The 18,232-nt window shown below is 38.5% G+C and overlaps 1 protein-coding gene across 2 annotated transcripts in view; it reads left to right on the top strand.

The window, feature by feature from the left end:
- The window catches only part of ADAMTSL1 (ADAMTS like 1), a 382,369-nt gene that overhangs the window by 286,846 nt on the left and 77,291 nt on the right, over nucleotides 1–18,232 (top strand). For both annotated transcript variants that reach the window (XM_051801328.1, XM_051801329.1), the window contains 2 exons: nucleotides 10,541–10,842; nucleotides 15,140–15,269. In XM_051801328.1, the coding sequence (XP_051657288.1) occupies nucleotides 10,541–10,842; nucleotides 15,140–15,269 (432 nt within the window). The remainder of the gene's footprint in view (nucleotides 1–10,540; nucleotides 10,843–15,139; nucleotides 15,270–18,232) is intronic.

The following is an 18,232-nucleotide window of genomic DNA, read 5'->3' as shown; positions in this document are numbered from 1 at the left end:
CTAGAGATTCTCTAAGGTCCCTTTCAACCTAGAGCATTCTGTGATGATTCTCTATGGAAATCTGGGGCTTGTGCAGAACTAACACAGTCTCTTAGAGTGCAAAGGCCAAACCCACCCCTGTGGAAATCAATGCTATTAAGGCTGTATCACACTTAGGTGTGAAGAGACAGATGTCAAGAGGTGAATGCAGATTCGATTTAAGCAAATATATATGTGTTTTATTTAAGGTCATTTACAAGAATATTATAATAAGAGTCTATCTACCTAAGTAGTTATGTGTTATCCATGACCACTGTGTCTTCACAACTCAGCACCTTTCTGTATTTTCACAATCACCCCATGAAGTAAGAGGTAAAACAAAGCAGCTAGTGATAATTACCTCTTACCTCTTCCCCCAGACAAAGGCGTGGTAACAGGAAAAAAAAAAAGAAAATAATTAATTTTAGCAGAAAATAAACTAGAAACTTGTGGTGTGTACCACACAAACCTCTAGCAATGAGGCTCAGAAATTAAAAATAAACTGTGATGATTATGTTTTGGATTTTTTTTTTCTGAAACTGTGATAAACGCATGCTGTAATTACAGCCTCTGTTCACAGCTTTAATAAATATCCAGTTCCTCATGTCTGAGCACATGGCATTTTTTATTGCAGTTGCAGCTGTGTATTAGACTAACAAACATTGGGGTTTATGCAATATAACAGTTATATATATATGTATATAAATATAAATATATATATATATATATATAAAACAGTCGTATATATAACTGTTATGCAGTTTTGGCATGGTTAATCTGCATTTAAGTAATTTAAAACTGGAACACTGAAAGAGAGGTAGAGACATACGTAATAAGTCCCTCAAAATAAAAGAAAAATTATCCAGCTGCTATATGTATACATGCATACATGCATATAGACAAATATATATATCTACATGCATTTATACACACATATAAACATACAAATATACACATTAATATGTCTTTATATATATATTAGTAACGGCTATCACATATAGTATAATGAGATGTTTAACTCTTTCCAGAGTTCCATAGATGTTATAGGTTGATTCATTCAGAGTCAAAGCCTAGAAACTTTGGTATTTGTGAATATGCTAATTTTTAATTTGTAAAGTGCAGTTTATTTTCTTGTGATTTTCTTGTGACTATTCTAAATCACTTAGCTAAATGTACATTTACCAAACTGTAAATAAACCTTTAGAACATACATGAATTAGAATTCATACTGATGTGCTGTTATGTGGTCGTATCTGGAATAATTTGTTACACTAATAATTTTTTTATAGATTTTGTGAACAAGGTTGATTGCACTGTAGAAAAAGAGTGACATATATATATTTGAGTATATGTAGCTTTAAATATTAACAAGAAGGTATTTGTAGAAAATAGGTGTAATCTGCAGGGAAAAATGAAGAGGCTTTTGTTTATCATAATGTGTATTTTAATAAAGTATTCTGGAAAACTTTATGGGTGTATTATTTGTGATATTAAAACAGACCTTGAGAGACCTAAAGGGACTTAATAACTTAAAATTGTTTTCAAGTGCAGCTATGACATCTCCTCATTTTATAGGTCACTGCTATGCTGCAGTACATGCCCAGTCCCACAAAAACACCCTAATCATTTTTACCCCACCTAATGCAAGACTTCAGTGGTACCAGTGGAACATCAACGTATCCATGCAGTGGGGCACAATCCAGACTAGATTCAGTCTGCCATAGGGTGACATTTTGTACATTTGTTTTCTCCCTGCAAGGTACAACTCTAGGAGCATTTCTAATCTTTATTTTAGGCTAATGAGAAATCTTCTTGACATAAATGAAATTCAAGTACAGATTTTTATATGTGTTGACTAACACGAAAAAGGGCACAAAGTCAGGATCTTTACGCAAACTTTCCCAAAGCTCAGAGATGCCCTGTGTTTAGTTTGGAATGGTTTTTAGTGATAAGGCATGAGACAGAAAACCAAATAAATACTTTGAAAATTTAAGCTGAAAGAACTATCCATGCAATCCCCACCTGTATACTGTAACAGCCAGAATATCTATACTGTAACAGCTAGAATATCTAATCTGCTTCAGCGATCTTCACCAGTGAACTTCCACTTAAAATTGGTTTCAATGCCTCACTATTAATAGATTTTTTTCATTAATGTCTAACTTTAAACAGTTATTCATTTTAGATCCTGGTCATTAGATTGAAAAACTGTGTGTAACAATATTAAAAAGGAGACAAAACATTCAGAACACATCAAGATACAAGCAAATATCAACCTTCAGTGCCAGCTTTATGGCATCACTTCTCATTTTAGCTATGTAGGGATTTCAGACACACCAACTAGGTGAAGAACAAGGTGTATTCCATGATAGTGTACCTTTTGGTCTGTGCTCCTGTAGCTGCGCAGAGACAAACTATAATACTCCATGGCCCACCAATCTGACAGATGTCAGACTACCACCCACATATTTTGGCCGATAAATGATCGGTCCGTGATGTAGGTGTATGGTAGTTTGAGGGTTGGAACAGCTAAGAGTTTTTTAATGTTGGATCAAGCACTAGCTGGTGTAAGACTGTGTGATGGGGCCAGCTATTTTGCTGACTGTAGATTTGACTAACAAAAATGCAACTCTCAACTTCTTATTGTCTTACACTTGAGCGTGTTGCAGTGTGTTTGCTGTAAATATTTCAGAAAACATACTGGGGTTATAGAAAAGAATTTTCATTATTGGTTTCCCCTCCTCTAAGAAAGCCATTTCTTTACTTTGATCTAGCCTAGCAGAGCTGACTGAGCAGTGTTTGAGGAAGGAATCGAACTGGGCAGCCAGGACGAGCCCACACTCTTTCACTCAGCAGAGAGGAAACAATGGGTAGAGGAGGGGCAACATGGAGGGGGTGGGTAAAGCTGTGGGGGAGAGGGAACAGCAGTTGACCTCTGGTGGTATGGTAAGCCAGGTGCTGAAGAGGCAGAATTGTGTTCATTAGTGTGTTTACTTGAAGTTGCAGTAATGGAAGTTTCTTCAGAGAAGCTATGCTTATGTAATTTTCCTATTCACTCTGCATTGGTGCAATAATAACCAATTTTGTGACCCCACTTGAGCAGACATCAGCCAGGATTCATTCTTTTCCCACACTTTATCTGAGGCTGTTCCAAAGCTTTCTTATACCACCAGGTCGCTGAGTGCCCCCATACTCATCTACAGACAGGATCATTATTTGTAGCCAGTAGACCGTTCTTCTCCTACTCCTACTCCTTTCTTCCTTATCATTCCTCAAGCAGAGAAAATAAACCTCATCAATAAGCAACTCTGTTGTCCTGCTTCACGTTTATATTTAATTAGAAGTTTAAGAGCTAAAACTGAAAATTTTCAACATATTTCTTCTATGCATTAAGTCCTTATATTTGTGAATCTCTGTATTACTGTCTTCTGACTTTTATGACTTTCTATTGAATATGATTTTTGTTATGAAATATACCATGATTTATAAAGCTACAGTATTTCTTTTATACTATCCTTTCACCTGTAATTTGTGATAATTCTCTGATGTGTGCTGCTAAAGCACCAGATGTCTCAGTTTTATTCCATCTGTGCATAGTGCCTTCCATTATTTATATCTTCAGGAATTTCTAAATCAAGCAAGTTTTACAGTTGAATTTTGTCTGTATATGTCTATCTGTCAGTTGCCTTCCTCTTCTCTCAGTAATATCTGAATTTATTCCTGTTAACTGATTTTGACGGAAGTATGAAGTTACCACAGAGAATTTTACTCCTTTGTCAAACTTGGTTGATACTCTCCAGGAAATTCGGTTATACTATTTTCCACATATGTCACTGAACTAAATGACTGAGTAGAAGACTGACACCCTACAATTCCTCAGTTGAAAGAAAGGTTTTTAAAGGAGTTTCAGTCCTTAACACATAGCAGAGAATCCATTTGGGCACTTCAAATATAAATCTATGTTAAATAGTTCTTCATTGGTTCTACTGCTCAGAGAATTAATCACAACCAGTTCAGCCACTTGAAGACTAGAGGGAATAGTTATGTTTGTGTTGTCTGACCTACTGCACCCCTAGATGGGATCAATTAAATATTAATTGCTGACAGAACTACTATGAAATACTCTATCTTGGTAAGAAAGTGCTGTAATCTATGTCATGACAAAGGTTTAAGGTGAGAAGGCCTTGCTGTCCTGTGTTGTTGTACATGTTTTCCTCCTGTTGCTGTCTGTCTCTGAAGTGGCCATTCAGCAGGCCTTGGATCAGTGGTGGAGGGTTTCTTTAAAGATTTCTGCCTCTAACACTTGAAAAATGCTTTTGTATATTCACACCATATCCAGCTTTTAACATAGTGCCATAAATAACCCTTGTGCTGGCCATAAAAAAAAAGGAGGTGGGGGAGGACAAGGTAGAGGGCAAACAATAGTATCTGGATGCCAGATGGCACCATCAAAGTGATGAGGCCAGTTCAGTGAAAAAAAAGAGAAATTCCTGACATGCATCTGTGGGAGTGAAAAAGCCCTCAGGGAACTAGATGTGGACAGAGAGGGCAGTGTGGCAGGGACACCCAATATCTCTTTTTAACTTTGCAGTAGGTATTTATGTTTCCAAAAACACATAAGCTATTTTATTTTGATTTTCTTTGTTGAACAGTTTCCATCATGATCTTTGTACACGATTCACAGGTCATAAGTTCAAAACTTCCTACTAAGGCTTTACTTTAAAGCATTTTATGATTGTTGGATTATCAAAAAAAAGGTAGTGAGAACATAAAGCTTTAACAACTACTAGGCTTGTCCAGTTCAGAGTCATGCAGCGAAGAGGAAGAAGAAAGTTTAGGGAAACTTCTTCATATTAAGATCTAATGGCAAAACATTAAACTGTATATATGGTTGTCAAAGGGAAGATCAGCAATGCAGCAGCCTCACATTAGATAATGCTTTCGATCTACTCATTCAAGGACCTATAGATACAGTCCCAACTACTTAGGATTTATGTGTAATAAATATACAGGACAGAAGCAGTTATCTTCCCTGAGCAGAAAGGCAGAGTAAACAAAGGGGACCAACTGCACAGAATAATTAGACACAAAGCTGAAGGAAAAGATCATATTCAAACTAAACTTAAGGGAAGCTGTAGAGAACAGAATGTAGTCACTCTGACTGGAATTGGACCTATGCAGCTGGCTCCAGTGCCGTTACTCTTACACAGCCCTGAGATTTTGCTGATAAATGGTCATGACCTCCATTTCACTTCTAACAATGGCACCAGCAGATATCCATTGCTGTATGAGAGCATCCTGTGGTGTTACCCACATCTTAAAACCTGTGGAAAGGTGGCCTCTCCTGGAGAAAAGGACAGGTTTGCATTTCGGCTCAAGATAAGGAGTCTGGAAGTCTGAGCTCAGTTCCTGGTTCTATCACAGAAAGTTCTGAAGCCTTTGAAGAAGGCACTGAACATTTTATTTCACCATTAATATCTGATTTTAGATACCTTAATAGATGAGTGTCTGTGTCCTGGAACACTCAGTCTTACTGGTTTGTGCATCTCTCTAAACCTCAGACTTTATCTAAGCCATGGATTTACCCAAAGATGGATTAAAAAAAAAAAAAGGCAAGTTAAAAAAAAAAAGCCAAGCAAAAAACCATTAAACAACAAAAATTATGGCAATATGTAATTATGTAGCAGTGAAGAAAGTGAGCTATTTTTCACCATGGGTCAAACCACATCAGTCTGCAGACACTTCTTTTTCTTCATAACACACATTGTAGGAACATATGTTGCTATACTGAGGGGAATGTACACCAGTCCTTAGCTGGTGCCCAGAACTTGAAGGAAAAAATACCATTGTCTTGAGACTATGTACTACCATTCTCATTGCTGTTCTCAGCTTAAATGTTGACATTACTTTTGCTGAATCTGTATACAAGTGATAATTGCATAGCACATTTTAGTCTGCAAAATCTGGATTTTTAAATAAATACTGTAAAATAAATTCCAATTATATAATGTAAAGGGTTTTTTAACACTAGACAGTGTTATCTGAAAGGGGCATTCATGTGAACATGAATAATAGTTTATGAAAGTGTGAATAGTCCTTGCAAAATTGAGCTGGGCAAGCAGTATCTACCCAGTGTTCTTGTGTGGGTGAAATTCTGTAGACAGCTTTTATTCATTTATACTTGCAGGTCTGTTGGATGTGCAGCCTGAAGGCTGGACTGGTGTGTGTTTTACAGTCTCCATATTTTCTATTGAATGCATCACATACAAACATAGTAAGTTGGTTTTGCTATCATATTAAAATTTCCTTAAAATATACAGTGACTGTAGCATACTAGAAAAGCAATGAGCCAAAACCAGCTCAACACAACACCTGCAGAAGTCCATTGATATCAGTGTCATTACATTTCCTTTCTTCATATTTCTGGAACACATTATGCAGCCCATCAGAGGCTAATGCGCATATGACAAATGGTGCCACTCTCCCTTCAGCTGAACACAATCTTGTATAGATTCTGAAACCTCAACAGCTAACAAGAAACCACTGAAATATATAGAATGCCTCTTTTAAATCCAGAACTCACTATTTTTCAAGGGGGTTCATATCATGGGAATAGGTTGCTGGTCCATCTCTGTAGAATGCCCACAGGCCAAAGAAACAAGTACAGGCATTTGTGTACAAGCAACACCAATTTTTCACACCCAGTTTTCTTTAGAGAGTTTTCCACCTTCTATTCCAACTCTTTACCTTCTCCAGGCTTAGAGCACTGCCACCCATGGAGATGCCCATGTAGGCAGGGGGTGACAGGCAGAGGGGCCATTCAACCATTCCACGTCTGGGTGCTGTAATGTAGTCAGTGTTCCAGCAGTTGAGTAACAGCAGACATGGTCAAGTCAGTCATAACCAAGCAAGGTCATGATTTTCCCTCCTCCCAGCTTTCACTTCTCTGCCTCACACTGATCTCTCTAGAACAGGAGCAACAGATTCCTCTTTAAAATATTCATCAGAGCTCTCGGAACACACTTGCTTCTGTATTTTTTCTTTATGGGAGAAGCATGTTGCCATTTCTGCTCTGAGTAATAAAAGAAGATGATCTTTGATTCAATGGCAACATGATGATCTTTGATTCAATAGCAACACTGCGATGTATGGCAAGAGATAGGAAATACTCAATATATCTCTGAGGAAAGAGACACCTTTTTATTTTTCGTTTGTACAGCTGTTAACACAATTGGATTCTACCTGACAACTAACTACTACTGTCACATTACTACAGTGAGTTATTGCCATTGTCTAATTTACTAGGGATATTATTATAGGGATGATTATTACAGTGGGATTTAATTAAACAGTATGCAATGACAAGTGAAAAACCTCCATCATTTCCCATTTTCTAAAAAACTACTTCTCATTAAATTTGTTCCACTACTTCCATTTTCCAAGTAGGGGTTAGCATACAGAAATGCACAGTGCTGTGCAGTGGATGATGAGCTATATGTGGAACAAATAACTCTAAATCCATGGAACTGTCCCCTTCTTATTCACATACTTTTTGTGGTTTGTGCTCACCATTTGGCAACGTTTATCATTAATGACAACACAAAGAGATTTGAAAGCTTTTGTAATTTCCTGGTTTTGGGACGATGGGAAATTCAGAAACATTGTATATTTATATTATTCATTTGCATTACATAACTATTCCATTTCTAATGGAATGGAGATTTTTTTTTGTGGGGTTTTCTTGAGTTTCCCCTCTTTTTTTCTGCTTTTAACTCTCTTGATTTTAACAATTCTGTCTTTAACAGCCAACAGTTATATTAGAATGAAATTATGTTTCCGAAATTATCACTTGAAATGTAGAAATTGAGCCCAGATAGCTGAATAAAATATTTCCTGAAGGTGTTCACATTTTTGTTATGAGTTGCTGAACAGGGTGAAATAATAGAACATGTGACATTTATAGATCAAGCCTCATTTCAACAAGGATCCAGTCTACTTTTAGCAATGTTCTTACTTTCTTTTTGTGTCCTCTCCTTTTTGTTCCTTTGTTTGTATATGTGATATGTGTCATGTGTAAATATTCTGAGTGTTTGAGGTATCTCTGGTTTTCTAAATGAGTAATTTTAATACCTTGCAAAGTATCCTCCCTCTTTGTAATACAGCAGGTCTTCAACAAAGCACAGTTAGACAACAATTCACAATGTTCAAAAATATAAGGAAGACAGCTTCTGATGAAGACTCTGATGAAAACCAGGGGCTTTTTTTTTTTTTTCTGTATCTTGATTAGGATTTCTACCTCTTAGTTGGTCAGGTTGAGAAGCTATGTATTTTAACTAGTCAAAATATATGTCACAGAGCCATTTAATCTCTGACAGGAGATTTTCCACATCAGAGAGCAGTTGCGCAGTTTTAGAGAAAGCAAGATGAGTGTCCCACCTATACTGTTAAAGAATATAATCCTTTCAAAATCCTTTCTTGTTTCATCTTTGAAATAAGACTGAAAATGTCTCAAGAGGAGAAAACTGGAATCACTTTGCGTCATCAGTTTCTCAAAGGCTTTGCTTGTGAAAAAAAATTTGCAGTCTTTGTAACAGCATGAAAAATAATTTTAAAAGTTACAATAATATCTACAGTTTATTTCTTTCCTTTCTACTGCTTCCTTTGTATAGTTCTAGGAGTGAATGTCAGGGTTGAAACAAGGTGTTCTAAAGACACACAAAAAGTGGGTAAAGAGATAGATGCACACTCTCTACTGAAGCAGACTGTGCTGTTTCAGTCAGGGATCCTGGTATATGCATACTGGGAAAGCACCAAGTACCATTTTAGGTTTGGGATTTTTTTTTAACTTCAGAATGAAGGGTAAGTCCTTTTGTCAATTAAAGAAAGGCAGTGAATGAAAAAGAGAAGTGTGTAAAATTACTTCCAAAGATGCTGATCACAAAACTAAATTGTCTTTTTCTTCCTGTCAAGCTGTTTGTGGGATCCCAAGGTGAGAAATGAGTTTCCTATAGCCACAAGTAGCCCAGATCATAGAAGAGAGAGATTTGTATTGCCTTCAGCTGTAGGCAAACCTGTCCAAGTCTGGTGTGGTTTACTGAAATAAAGCCCAAAGGGAGAGGAAATACTGTCAGTTATAGCAAGGTTTCAATTGAAAATACATCCCCTGTGATTTATTTGATAAATTTAGCTAATGTGTATGTTTTCTGTCAGACAGTAGACCCTAGCACAAAAAGCTTTTGGTTCATTAGATTAGCACTAAAAAATATCAGTGAAGAAAACAACTTACTGAATTTGCAGGAGTTAGCACTTAACTGCTAAAAGGAAAGCATTATCAACAGAGATTGTTCCTGTAAGGTTTGGTGAGAATCAGTGCCCGATTCAACTATTTACTTTTCTATTCTAGCCCTTAGAGTGTGACTACAACCGCTGTCTTAGAATTTGCCCATGTCAGAAAGTTTGGAAGAATGGCCAATGGAAAAGGCAAGACAGTCAGATAAAGCTATCTGAATTACCCTGTATTCATTATTTTAGCGCTCTCATACCACTAACATCAGGTATCTAACAATAAATGCAGATTGTGGAGTGCCCAGAAACTACATTTTCCAGATAGATTTAGGAATCAGCAGAGTTCAACATGAGCTTAGCAAAACACAGCGTGTTGCATTACTGCAACAAGGTAGTAACGATGTGATATAGAGTTGAAAGTGAATCTCATGTTTGATGTAACTTTGAGCAAAATGCTAGGTCAGTTTTCAGCACTGACATTGAAAAAGCAGTGACAGCACAGAAGAATTAAGAAATTATTCCATTATTGAAGAAAACAACAAAAAATGGAATTCAGTCTGTTTGTTTATTGTAATGACAGCTGCAGGGTGATTATACTAAAGTATATAGAGACTTTCAGAAGCAAAACTTTGAAGCATGTAAGGGTTACTAATCAGTGAGACAAGCCAAAGAAATCCACAATAGGAGTGGAATGAGAGGAAAATTAGGTGTCCTAGGGAAATAAAACAGACAAACAAACAAAAAGCAGCTGAAGAATTTATGAATTCTTTACCTTTTACTAGCTTCAAATTAAAACTTCAAAAGAGTTACTGTGATACAGGAACAATAATTGAAATTATTTTCCGTGTAATACCACAATTACCTGACAACAGCAGCCTGTTCAGTACTTACTAGTGAAAAAATTATGATAACAACTAAAGATGATCTAGTTTGAATACTTGCAAAAGGTAGCTAGTTGAATCATGATGCACCTTGGGAGATTGCTGGATGCCTTGCACTGAGATGTTTTAGGACCAAAGCAGGTGCTCAAAGGGTTTGTCTTTCTTAGATATAAGGAGACCCACCACTGAGTTGTCAACAGCATGTCATAGCTTCTATGTGTATTTTATAATATCCCTCTGATGCAGTGAAGCAATTTTTTCCTCATTAAACAAAATTTCACCTGGACAGAGCTGTACTGCGTTTGGTTCCCTGGATGTATGTGGACATAACTTGCCTTACTCTCTTCCTCTCACAGGTTTATTCCTGAGGCTTGGTCCACCTGTAGTGTCACCTGTGGAGTAGGCAGCCAGGTGCGGCTTGTGAAATGTCAAGTGCTCCTCTCTTTCTCTCAGTCTGTGGCTGACTTGCCCATCGATGAATGTGAAGGTCCCAAACCTGTGTCTCAGAGAGCCTGTTACAGTGGTCCCTGCAGTGGGGAGGCAACTGAATACACCTCAGAGGAGACTGAGTTTCTGTATGGCAGCTTGCAGGAGTTTGATGAGCTCTATGACTGGGAATATGAAGGCTTTACAGAGTGTTCAGAGTCCTGTGGAGGAGGTAAGTGCAAAATGTTTCTATGCTGGATTTGCTTTCCCTCTTCAAGTGTGTGCTTTGCAATTAATACCCACGGACATGGTGCTTTGCTATGGCTATTTAGAATCATAGAATCATCAAGGTTGGAAAAAAGACTTTAGGATCATCAAGTTCAACCATATTTGAAAAGGCATGGATAAAAACTGTAAAAAAAAAAATACACAAAACATATTTCAGCCCAGGACTTTTGGGCCCTTTTGGACTGAGACTGTCACCAAGAATGATCAATGTTTCCTTTATCAGCTGATCTCTCAAAAGGCACTCACCCAGAAAAGGTGAATGTTAAAGGGGTCTGGTGATGCAGACTAACAATCACGTCATTTTTATTTTTTATCTCTTGAGTTCTTCTGTGCGAGTACAAACGTATGGAAATAAATTGTCCTCCTGTAGCAGATGAAAGAAATTATTGATATTTTAAGAGCTCAGCTGTCCCCTAACGCCTGTCACTAAGTGACATCAGTTCAAATCACAGTGCAAAGGAAAACATATGGCAAAAAAGGCACTAATGGTATGATAGTCTGAAACTAGCAGGCTTGACACTTGGAGTTTCTCAAAATCAATCGAGGTCTCAGGTTCCACGTTATAGACTATATTAACACACGCTTCTCTGATATCCTTTTTTTCCCATGATTTTATCTCTCTAATTCTGAGAAATATGTTCACTCCAATATTTTTTTAAGTTTAACCTAAATTTTTCCATCTGCTATCTTTTTACATTACAAGTTTTGGGCTATTTGAGAAAGGTGTACTATACATAAATACAGAATATGTACTGTAGAACTGAAAACAAGTCAGTGTTTTGTTAGAGGCTAATAGCGTGATCTGTACAGATTCACTGGGAATCAGTTACAATCTTGAAAAACACAATTAGTAGAAAATATTGCAAATGTTTTCTATGCTTAGTTTTGGTTTGTTAATGGTAGTCAATGTTTACAGCAGTTCACAGAGAGCTGTCAGACCATTGACACTTTTGCTTTGTTTCTTACACAAAAAACATTTAACTCACAGACACTGATTTGAGAGAGACATTTTTCTTAATAAATTTAATAAATTTAATCTCTTCCAATTGTCAGCAAAAATTTTCATCCAAGATTTCTTTTTGTCTGACATCAACTCCAAACTTTCCAGATTAACACATGCTAAGTCAGGTATTTTTGTAGCCATAGGTGCAAAAACTGGTCAAATTAATTTTACTGCTTTTGGAGTCAGGGAGATGAAATACGATAGGTGCAGAACTAACCTTTCACCTCCTAGAAGCAGCAAACCGAGGGAATGAGTTAGTCATTTAGTCTGCTGTTAGTGGCTTCATTTCCTAGAGCTGTCATCAAATATCACGTAACAGTTATTCTATTCTGGTAGATATACACATAGAAATTCTCATTTGATGGTATTTTGAAAGGGAAACTGCCTAGATTACACACTTTTTTACTGTGATTTCCTATTGACAACTGATTTCTTTTTTTCAGGGAAAACAATTTTAAAGTGACAGCTTTTTGTTCTGATAATATTGTGCAGTAAATAATGTCTCAAATTCAGTTACTTGGCAAATAAACTTCCTGAAGTTCATTTACCTTTTTAAATATCTCTATGGAGATAATACTGTGGAACTTCTAATGTATAATCAAAGGTTTTTATATTCTCTCAATGTTTGTTTCAAGCTTATAACCATTTGCTACATTGACCTGTTCGAATAGAGAGACAGTTGTTATCAATATGCTGAGACACACTCAGTGTGAGATTCAAGAGGAAGCTGAAGAAAGTGATTCTGAGCAGATTTTTTGCTACTGGAGTAAACCAGATTTTTTTATTTTTTTTTCACTCCAGTTCCTGGCACAAGCTGTTTGAGCCAAAAACTGTCAATACATAGTCTAGCCACCACATTCACACAAGAACCTTTTTCTTTCATGACTGTGCTGTCAGGCAAGTTTACTGGTCCTACCAGTACCTTTCAAAGGTAAAAGGAAATTTTAAGGAGCGGGGGAGAATGCTTGTAGTATAGACAAAAATTATTGGAATTACAATCAGAGATTACTTAAATGACAGATATAAGCATGGGGAATGAACTTACTGAGAGGTTTAGGGCTGGTTGAATACTGCAAAGTGAAGAGCAGTAGTATCAGAGTTCGGCTATATGAATTTGATAAAACGAAACCATCAGCCTAAGAAAGAGAGAAAATGTTGAAGTCAGTCACATTCAGTCACTTTTCAGTAGTCAGCATTGAAACAGACAATGGAAAATTGTTAAGGTAATTGATAATAATTTATCAAGACCTTGTTAGTGACATGCTTCAGGGAGGAGAAATTGAAGATGTGTAACTACACTCAGTTAACAAAATTTTGGTGTGAGAAGAAAATACAGAAGATGAGTGAGCTGTATACCTAGCAAACAGAATAATGTTACTGGCATGTGTCAGGACTGGGTGGTTTCTTTCCACAGAAATTAGAAAAGCACTTTCATGGTTTCCATACCTCTGGATCAGCAGTCTTTCTCTCCTGGTTTCATCAGATTAGTCTTGCTGTCAGGCCTGCACAAATATTCCATGCAAAATAGAGACCAGTAATTTGGACACGGTGCCGTTTCCCATCAAGTAGAGAATCACTTCTGTTCTTACAGCCAGGACAAGTCTGTTCTGGAGAATCCATATGCCTCTGTTTGCACAATATTATAACATACTCACAGAAAAATGATTGAGATGGAAAGATAATGAACATGACAGAGTAGCGAACATCTTGTTCATATATATAAATTTCATTTATATCTTTTCCTACAAATAAATCACTACCATTTGCTCTGTTATTTTAATAGCTTATCCTTTTCACAATTTTTCTCAAGTCTTTTGGGTGATGACTGGAATAGCAAAATGGTTTGAAAATATGGGGTAACCTTGTAAGGAAGGAAACTCACAACAGTATTGGTTGACTACAGGGACTTTGGTAATTTTGATGTTGATGTCCATGTCCAAAATATCAAATTTCTTTCTTTTCTTTAGTACCTCAGATGCAGTGGAGACACTGCCTAACCTTTGTCAGAGGCATGAGCTGAATAGGTTTACACACACAGGAGCCAAAAAAATTGGTTAATGTGCCACTTTTCTATGGACCTCAGCCTGTACTGAGATTAAAGGGAATGAATCCATGAGTAATTTCAGGAGCATAGGAACTGTGACAAGCTGCAGCACTTTGGTTCTGTTGAATAATATGATATCATTGTTTGCCTAATGACATGTGTGCTGGCATTAGAAACAGCAAAAGGTATTGTCAGCTCTGTGACACTGCTCTTGGAGCTGTTCAAGCTCTTACAGCACTCTTTTTTTTGTGTATCTTAAAAAAATTGCGAGATGTTTTGGAAAACTAATTGTTAGGTTTGAAAAGATAAAGTAATTGTTATGAGTTCAGCTAATATTTTCCTAACTCAGGAAGCAGGAATGAATATAAAAAGCATACCTTCAGTTAGTTTGAACCCCTCTGGATTAGATCCCCACAGATCCCACTTTTCCCGGGGGAAGTAGATCTTCTCTCACCAAGACCTCTTCCCTATGGCATGTTATGTTGCAATCCCTGATTTTCTAGCTTTCTAACCTTGTGATTAAAAGAAACCCTGTAATATTCCTACTCATAGGAAAAGTGAAACAGAGTAACTACTATGCCTAAGAGCACATAAGGAATTTGGAATTACCAAGGAATTCCTGGTTTAAATGTAATCACCAAATCTTCCAGTTTCTCTCTTAGTCCCAACAGCTACCTTTTTTCTTTCCTAGCTCTCAGATACATCCTGCGGGTTTGCGTCTTTAGGTTTAGGTGCAGGTCCGTGGATGAAGAAAAATAACTGAGAACTGCTGAATTGTCTGGCCATGTTTTACTTTACTTTTGCACTTAAAGCAATCATACTGTTGCCTAAAATATAGCATAGTGAAGCCAAGGCCATCTTCACGCGTTAGCCTACTTGTACTGACAAATAAAGTGCCTCATTGCACTCTTAGGGAAAAAATGAGTCAATAGAGAGCACTAGACAATTTTCTGTCCAGAGAAGGTAAGTGAATGAACTCATGGAATTTTCACTGCAATTGAGAAACCTTTCAGAGACACTGAAAGCAGTAACAAGTCTACAGCTGGGGCTGCAGCCCAAGATCTGCCAGCGCTGGGTGTGAGGATCACTTTCCCCACACACTGCAGCCCCGCTGGCCCTATTGGACCGACCTCTGTCCTCAGCTGCCCCTGCAGGTGTGGAGAGCTGGCTGTGACTATGCTTTGTTGTGTGCAGGTGTCCAGGAGGCTGTGGTGACCTGTCTGAACAAACAAACCAGGGAGACTGCAGATGAGACACTGTGTGTAACCAGCCGCCGTCCTCCACAGCTGCTGAAAGCCTGTAGTGTGGACCCCTGCCCCCCAAGGTAGGCTTCTTATGTGGTATCGCCAGGCACATGGATTTTTTTCCAGATTTAAGAGAGATGTGATCATTGATGAAATTGAGAAACCAATCTTTAAATTCCCCATGAATCTGAGACCTCTGGGGACAGGGATGCTTAGATCTGGGCTTTACTGAAGTGACTCCTGAAGTGCAGGAGTAAAACATGCAGATGAGAGCCTGAGATGGCTCCCCAGGTTGCACTACCACAGACTCAGCTGTCTGAGCTCAGCAGATCTGTGTTGCTGCCCTGGGGCTTCTCTTTGCTGTCATGAAGTGAGTGGAGGTGATGTGAGTAAGTAAAACTCTGCTGCTTGTATGATGTAGCAGATCTGTGCAACCATGACACTGTCGTTATCACAGGTGATGATACCAGGGCCAGGATTCTTTGGTCTGGACATCACTTAATGGATTTTGAGGAATCCATGGCAAAAGCAAAATAAATACACATGTGGGAGTGATCGTATAGTCTAGTATGTTGCCCGGAGCCTTTTAAATAACATTAGCAGTACAAAAAAAAGGAATTTTAAGTTGTGCCCCCACACTCTATGGTCTTTCAGTCTGGAGGCACACAGTGCCTCAGGCATGCTCTTTCTTAGACTGCAGGGTGCCTACGGTCATATTGACCAGGAAGTACAAAGCAGCAGTAACTTCAAACTTCAGACTGCTTGCATATTCAGGTTCTTCAAGCAGTTTGTGGATTGGCCTAATACCCAGAGTTTTGTCATGTTTAAGGAGACTTTTCCAACCTCCTCTCTCAGAACAGATTTTGCAGAACCTGTTCCTCCCTAGCCTCAGGCAGCTTCCACAATTATGACCCTAAAAATACCAGATCTTTGTTTGCAGAAATTCACATCTGTGTCCTCTACAATAGAAAATAGGTGTCATGAGGTTCTTGAGGTTTGTTTAAATGGGGCCTGTCAAGTCTTCAAGATGTACTGTATACATGTTGTCTTTTTTCCCAGCTGCACACAGGTGTATTTACACTCTTGTAGTACTGCAGCAGATTTGAAATACATTGGTTTATAATTTTGGACTATTTAAAACACTCAGGTATCCAGGTGATAGATATTGTTTGGAGTGTATATGAGTAGGTGTATGTATGCTTTATAATACAGCAGGCTACACAGAGGTATGTCTTTATGAACAATAGTGGATATTTGGTAGGCAAAAAAGGTTCACATTAAAAATCAAAGATGGCATCAAATACGTCCAGAACAAAAGACGAACAAGGTCAGAAATAAGTTTGGTTGGATGACCAGGATTTTGAGTCTGTGACAAGCAGAGCCAAATAGGCTGACACTTTTCACCAAAGCATTACATGAATTCCTTATGAGGATATTGCAACACTGACTTTGTTAAATTGTCTTTATTGCTGGAAATAACACACAAATATTATATAAATGTTTAAAAATAACTTTGTAGGTGGAACTCTTGTGGTAATGGATAGGTAGCAGTGTCACTGGAGCTGAGAGTGAATGGTAGAAGATTGATCAGTCAATGATTCTGGCATAGAAAATAAATACTCAGTGGTTAAGAAAAAATGCAACACACTTATGTAGTATTTATGTGAATTGCTGTTTCAGTTTAAAGAGACTGAAGTGTTTTGCTAAAGAGGATGAGTTATGAGGTAGACCAAAATCCTCTCTCTCAGCAATTGTAAATCCAAAATTAAAGGGTTCCAATCAAGGAAGTATGGAAAACGGAAGAAATAACAACCCTTTATTAGAGGATATATGTATTTTGGCAAAACCGGCAAAGGAACACAAAAACAACTAAACAATAATCCCGTACCCAAAAGTCCCCTTCAGAAGGAAACAGTTCGACACTTCTCTGTCCTCTGGCGCGATCCTAACCACGGCCGGCAGGGGGCGCTGTTGGGTCACGGAGGAGCAGAGCCCGCAGTGCTCGGCGTTGGTCGGCAGGGGGCGCTGTTGGGCTCTGGCGGTCGCTGCGTGAGGGCCTGGAGCGGGAGAAGCCGAAAGTGGAGATTTCCCCTGCGCCGAGGAGGGGAAGGGGAAAAGGGGAAAGGAGGGCAGCTTCTTTCCCATGAAACTCACGATGTCTGCGGCTGGCTGTGGTTGGGACTCCCCCCTTTCCTTGCTGAGCACAAACTCTCCGATGGAATCTGAGCAGGTCCGGCTGGGGACAGAGCAGACCGTAGGCAAGCCAAGGCCAGAGAACAGCCAGATGACCAGGTCGAGAGCAAAACGGCCTCAGAGCTTTTCCAACACACACCTTGCCCCCGTTAAGGCAAAAAGTGAAATACTCCTTTCCAAGGAGAGGAGGGGAGAAAAACTCATCCCCCCAGCCCCCCTACACACACCCTAGCCTTAGAGAGGGTTGTCAGGCTGGAATGTAGTTCTGCCAGCCAGCTCCTTTGTGTAGGTCAATCACCCAAGGCAAAAAAACTGTCCTCCAATTTCAACATCCCTCCCCCACATTGCAGCAGAGGAAAGAAAATTCCCGTTTGGTTTTTTAGAATAAGTAAACCCATGACAATTACTTATAAAAGTAATCTAAGTGTGTGAATACTTCTTGAATTCATCTGTGTGGTAATTCATAGCACTGTGGTAACCTTCCTACCAGAGTGGAGCTAATTTAAAGCAACCTTGGGCATGTATTTCACTCCATGGGTTACAAGATGATCATGCTGTAGGTGAGAATCAGCCTGTGAAGCAGAGATGAAAAGAGATTGGTGCAGACGGGGAAGACTAAGAACCTTAGTCGAAGGTTCGCTAAGAACCATCCCTAGGGCTGCAATTGAGAAAAGGGGAAATGACTCTATTCCCTGTATATACAACTCCTCTCCTCAAGTCCCCTCAGTCTGGAGGAAATCACCTGTCTGCAGAGATTTAAATGGCACAGGATTAACAGCATGTATTCTGAAAAATGGCTTCTCTGCTAAAAGCAAGGAGGCCTGAAGATTCTTGCAAGGAGGCCTGCAGG

This window comes from Manacus candei, unplaced genomic scaffold (genome assembly GCF_025592945.1).
Source record: "Manacus candei isolate 608988 ecotype Guabito, Panama unplaced genomic scaffold, ASM2559294v1 h1tg000051l, whole genome shotgun sequence".
Classification (NCBI taxonomy): Eukaryota; Metazoa; Chordata; class Aves; order Passeriformes; family Pipridae; genus Manacus; species Manacus candei.
The sequence above is the reverse complement of the archived record's forward strand: the minus strand, read 5'-3'. Positions and strand labels throughout refer to the sequence as shown.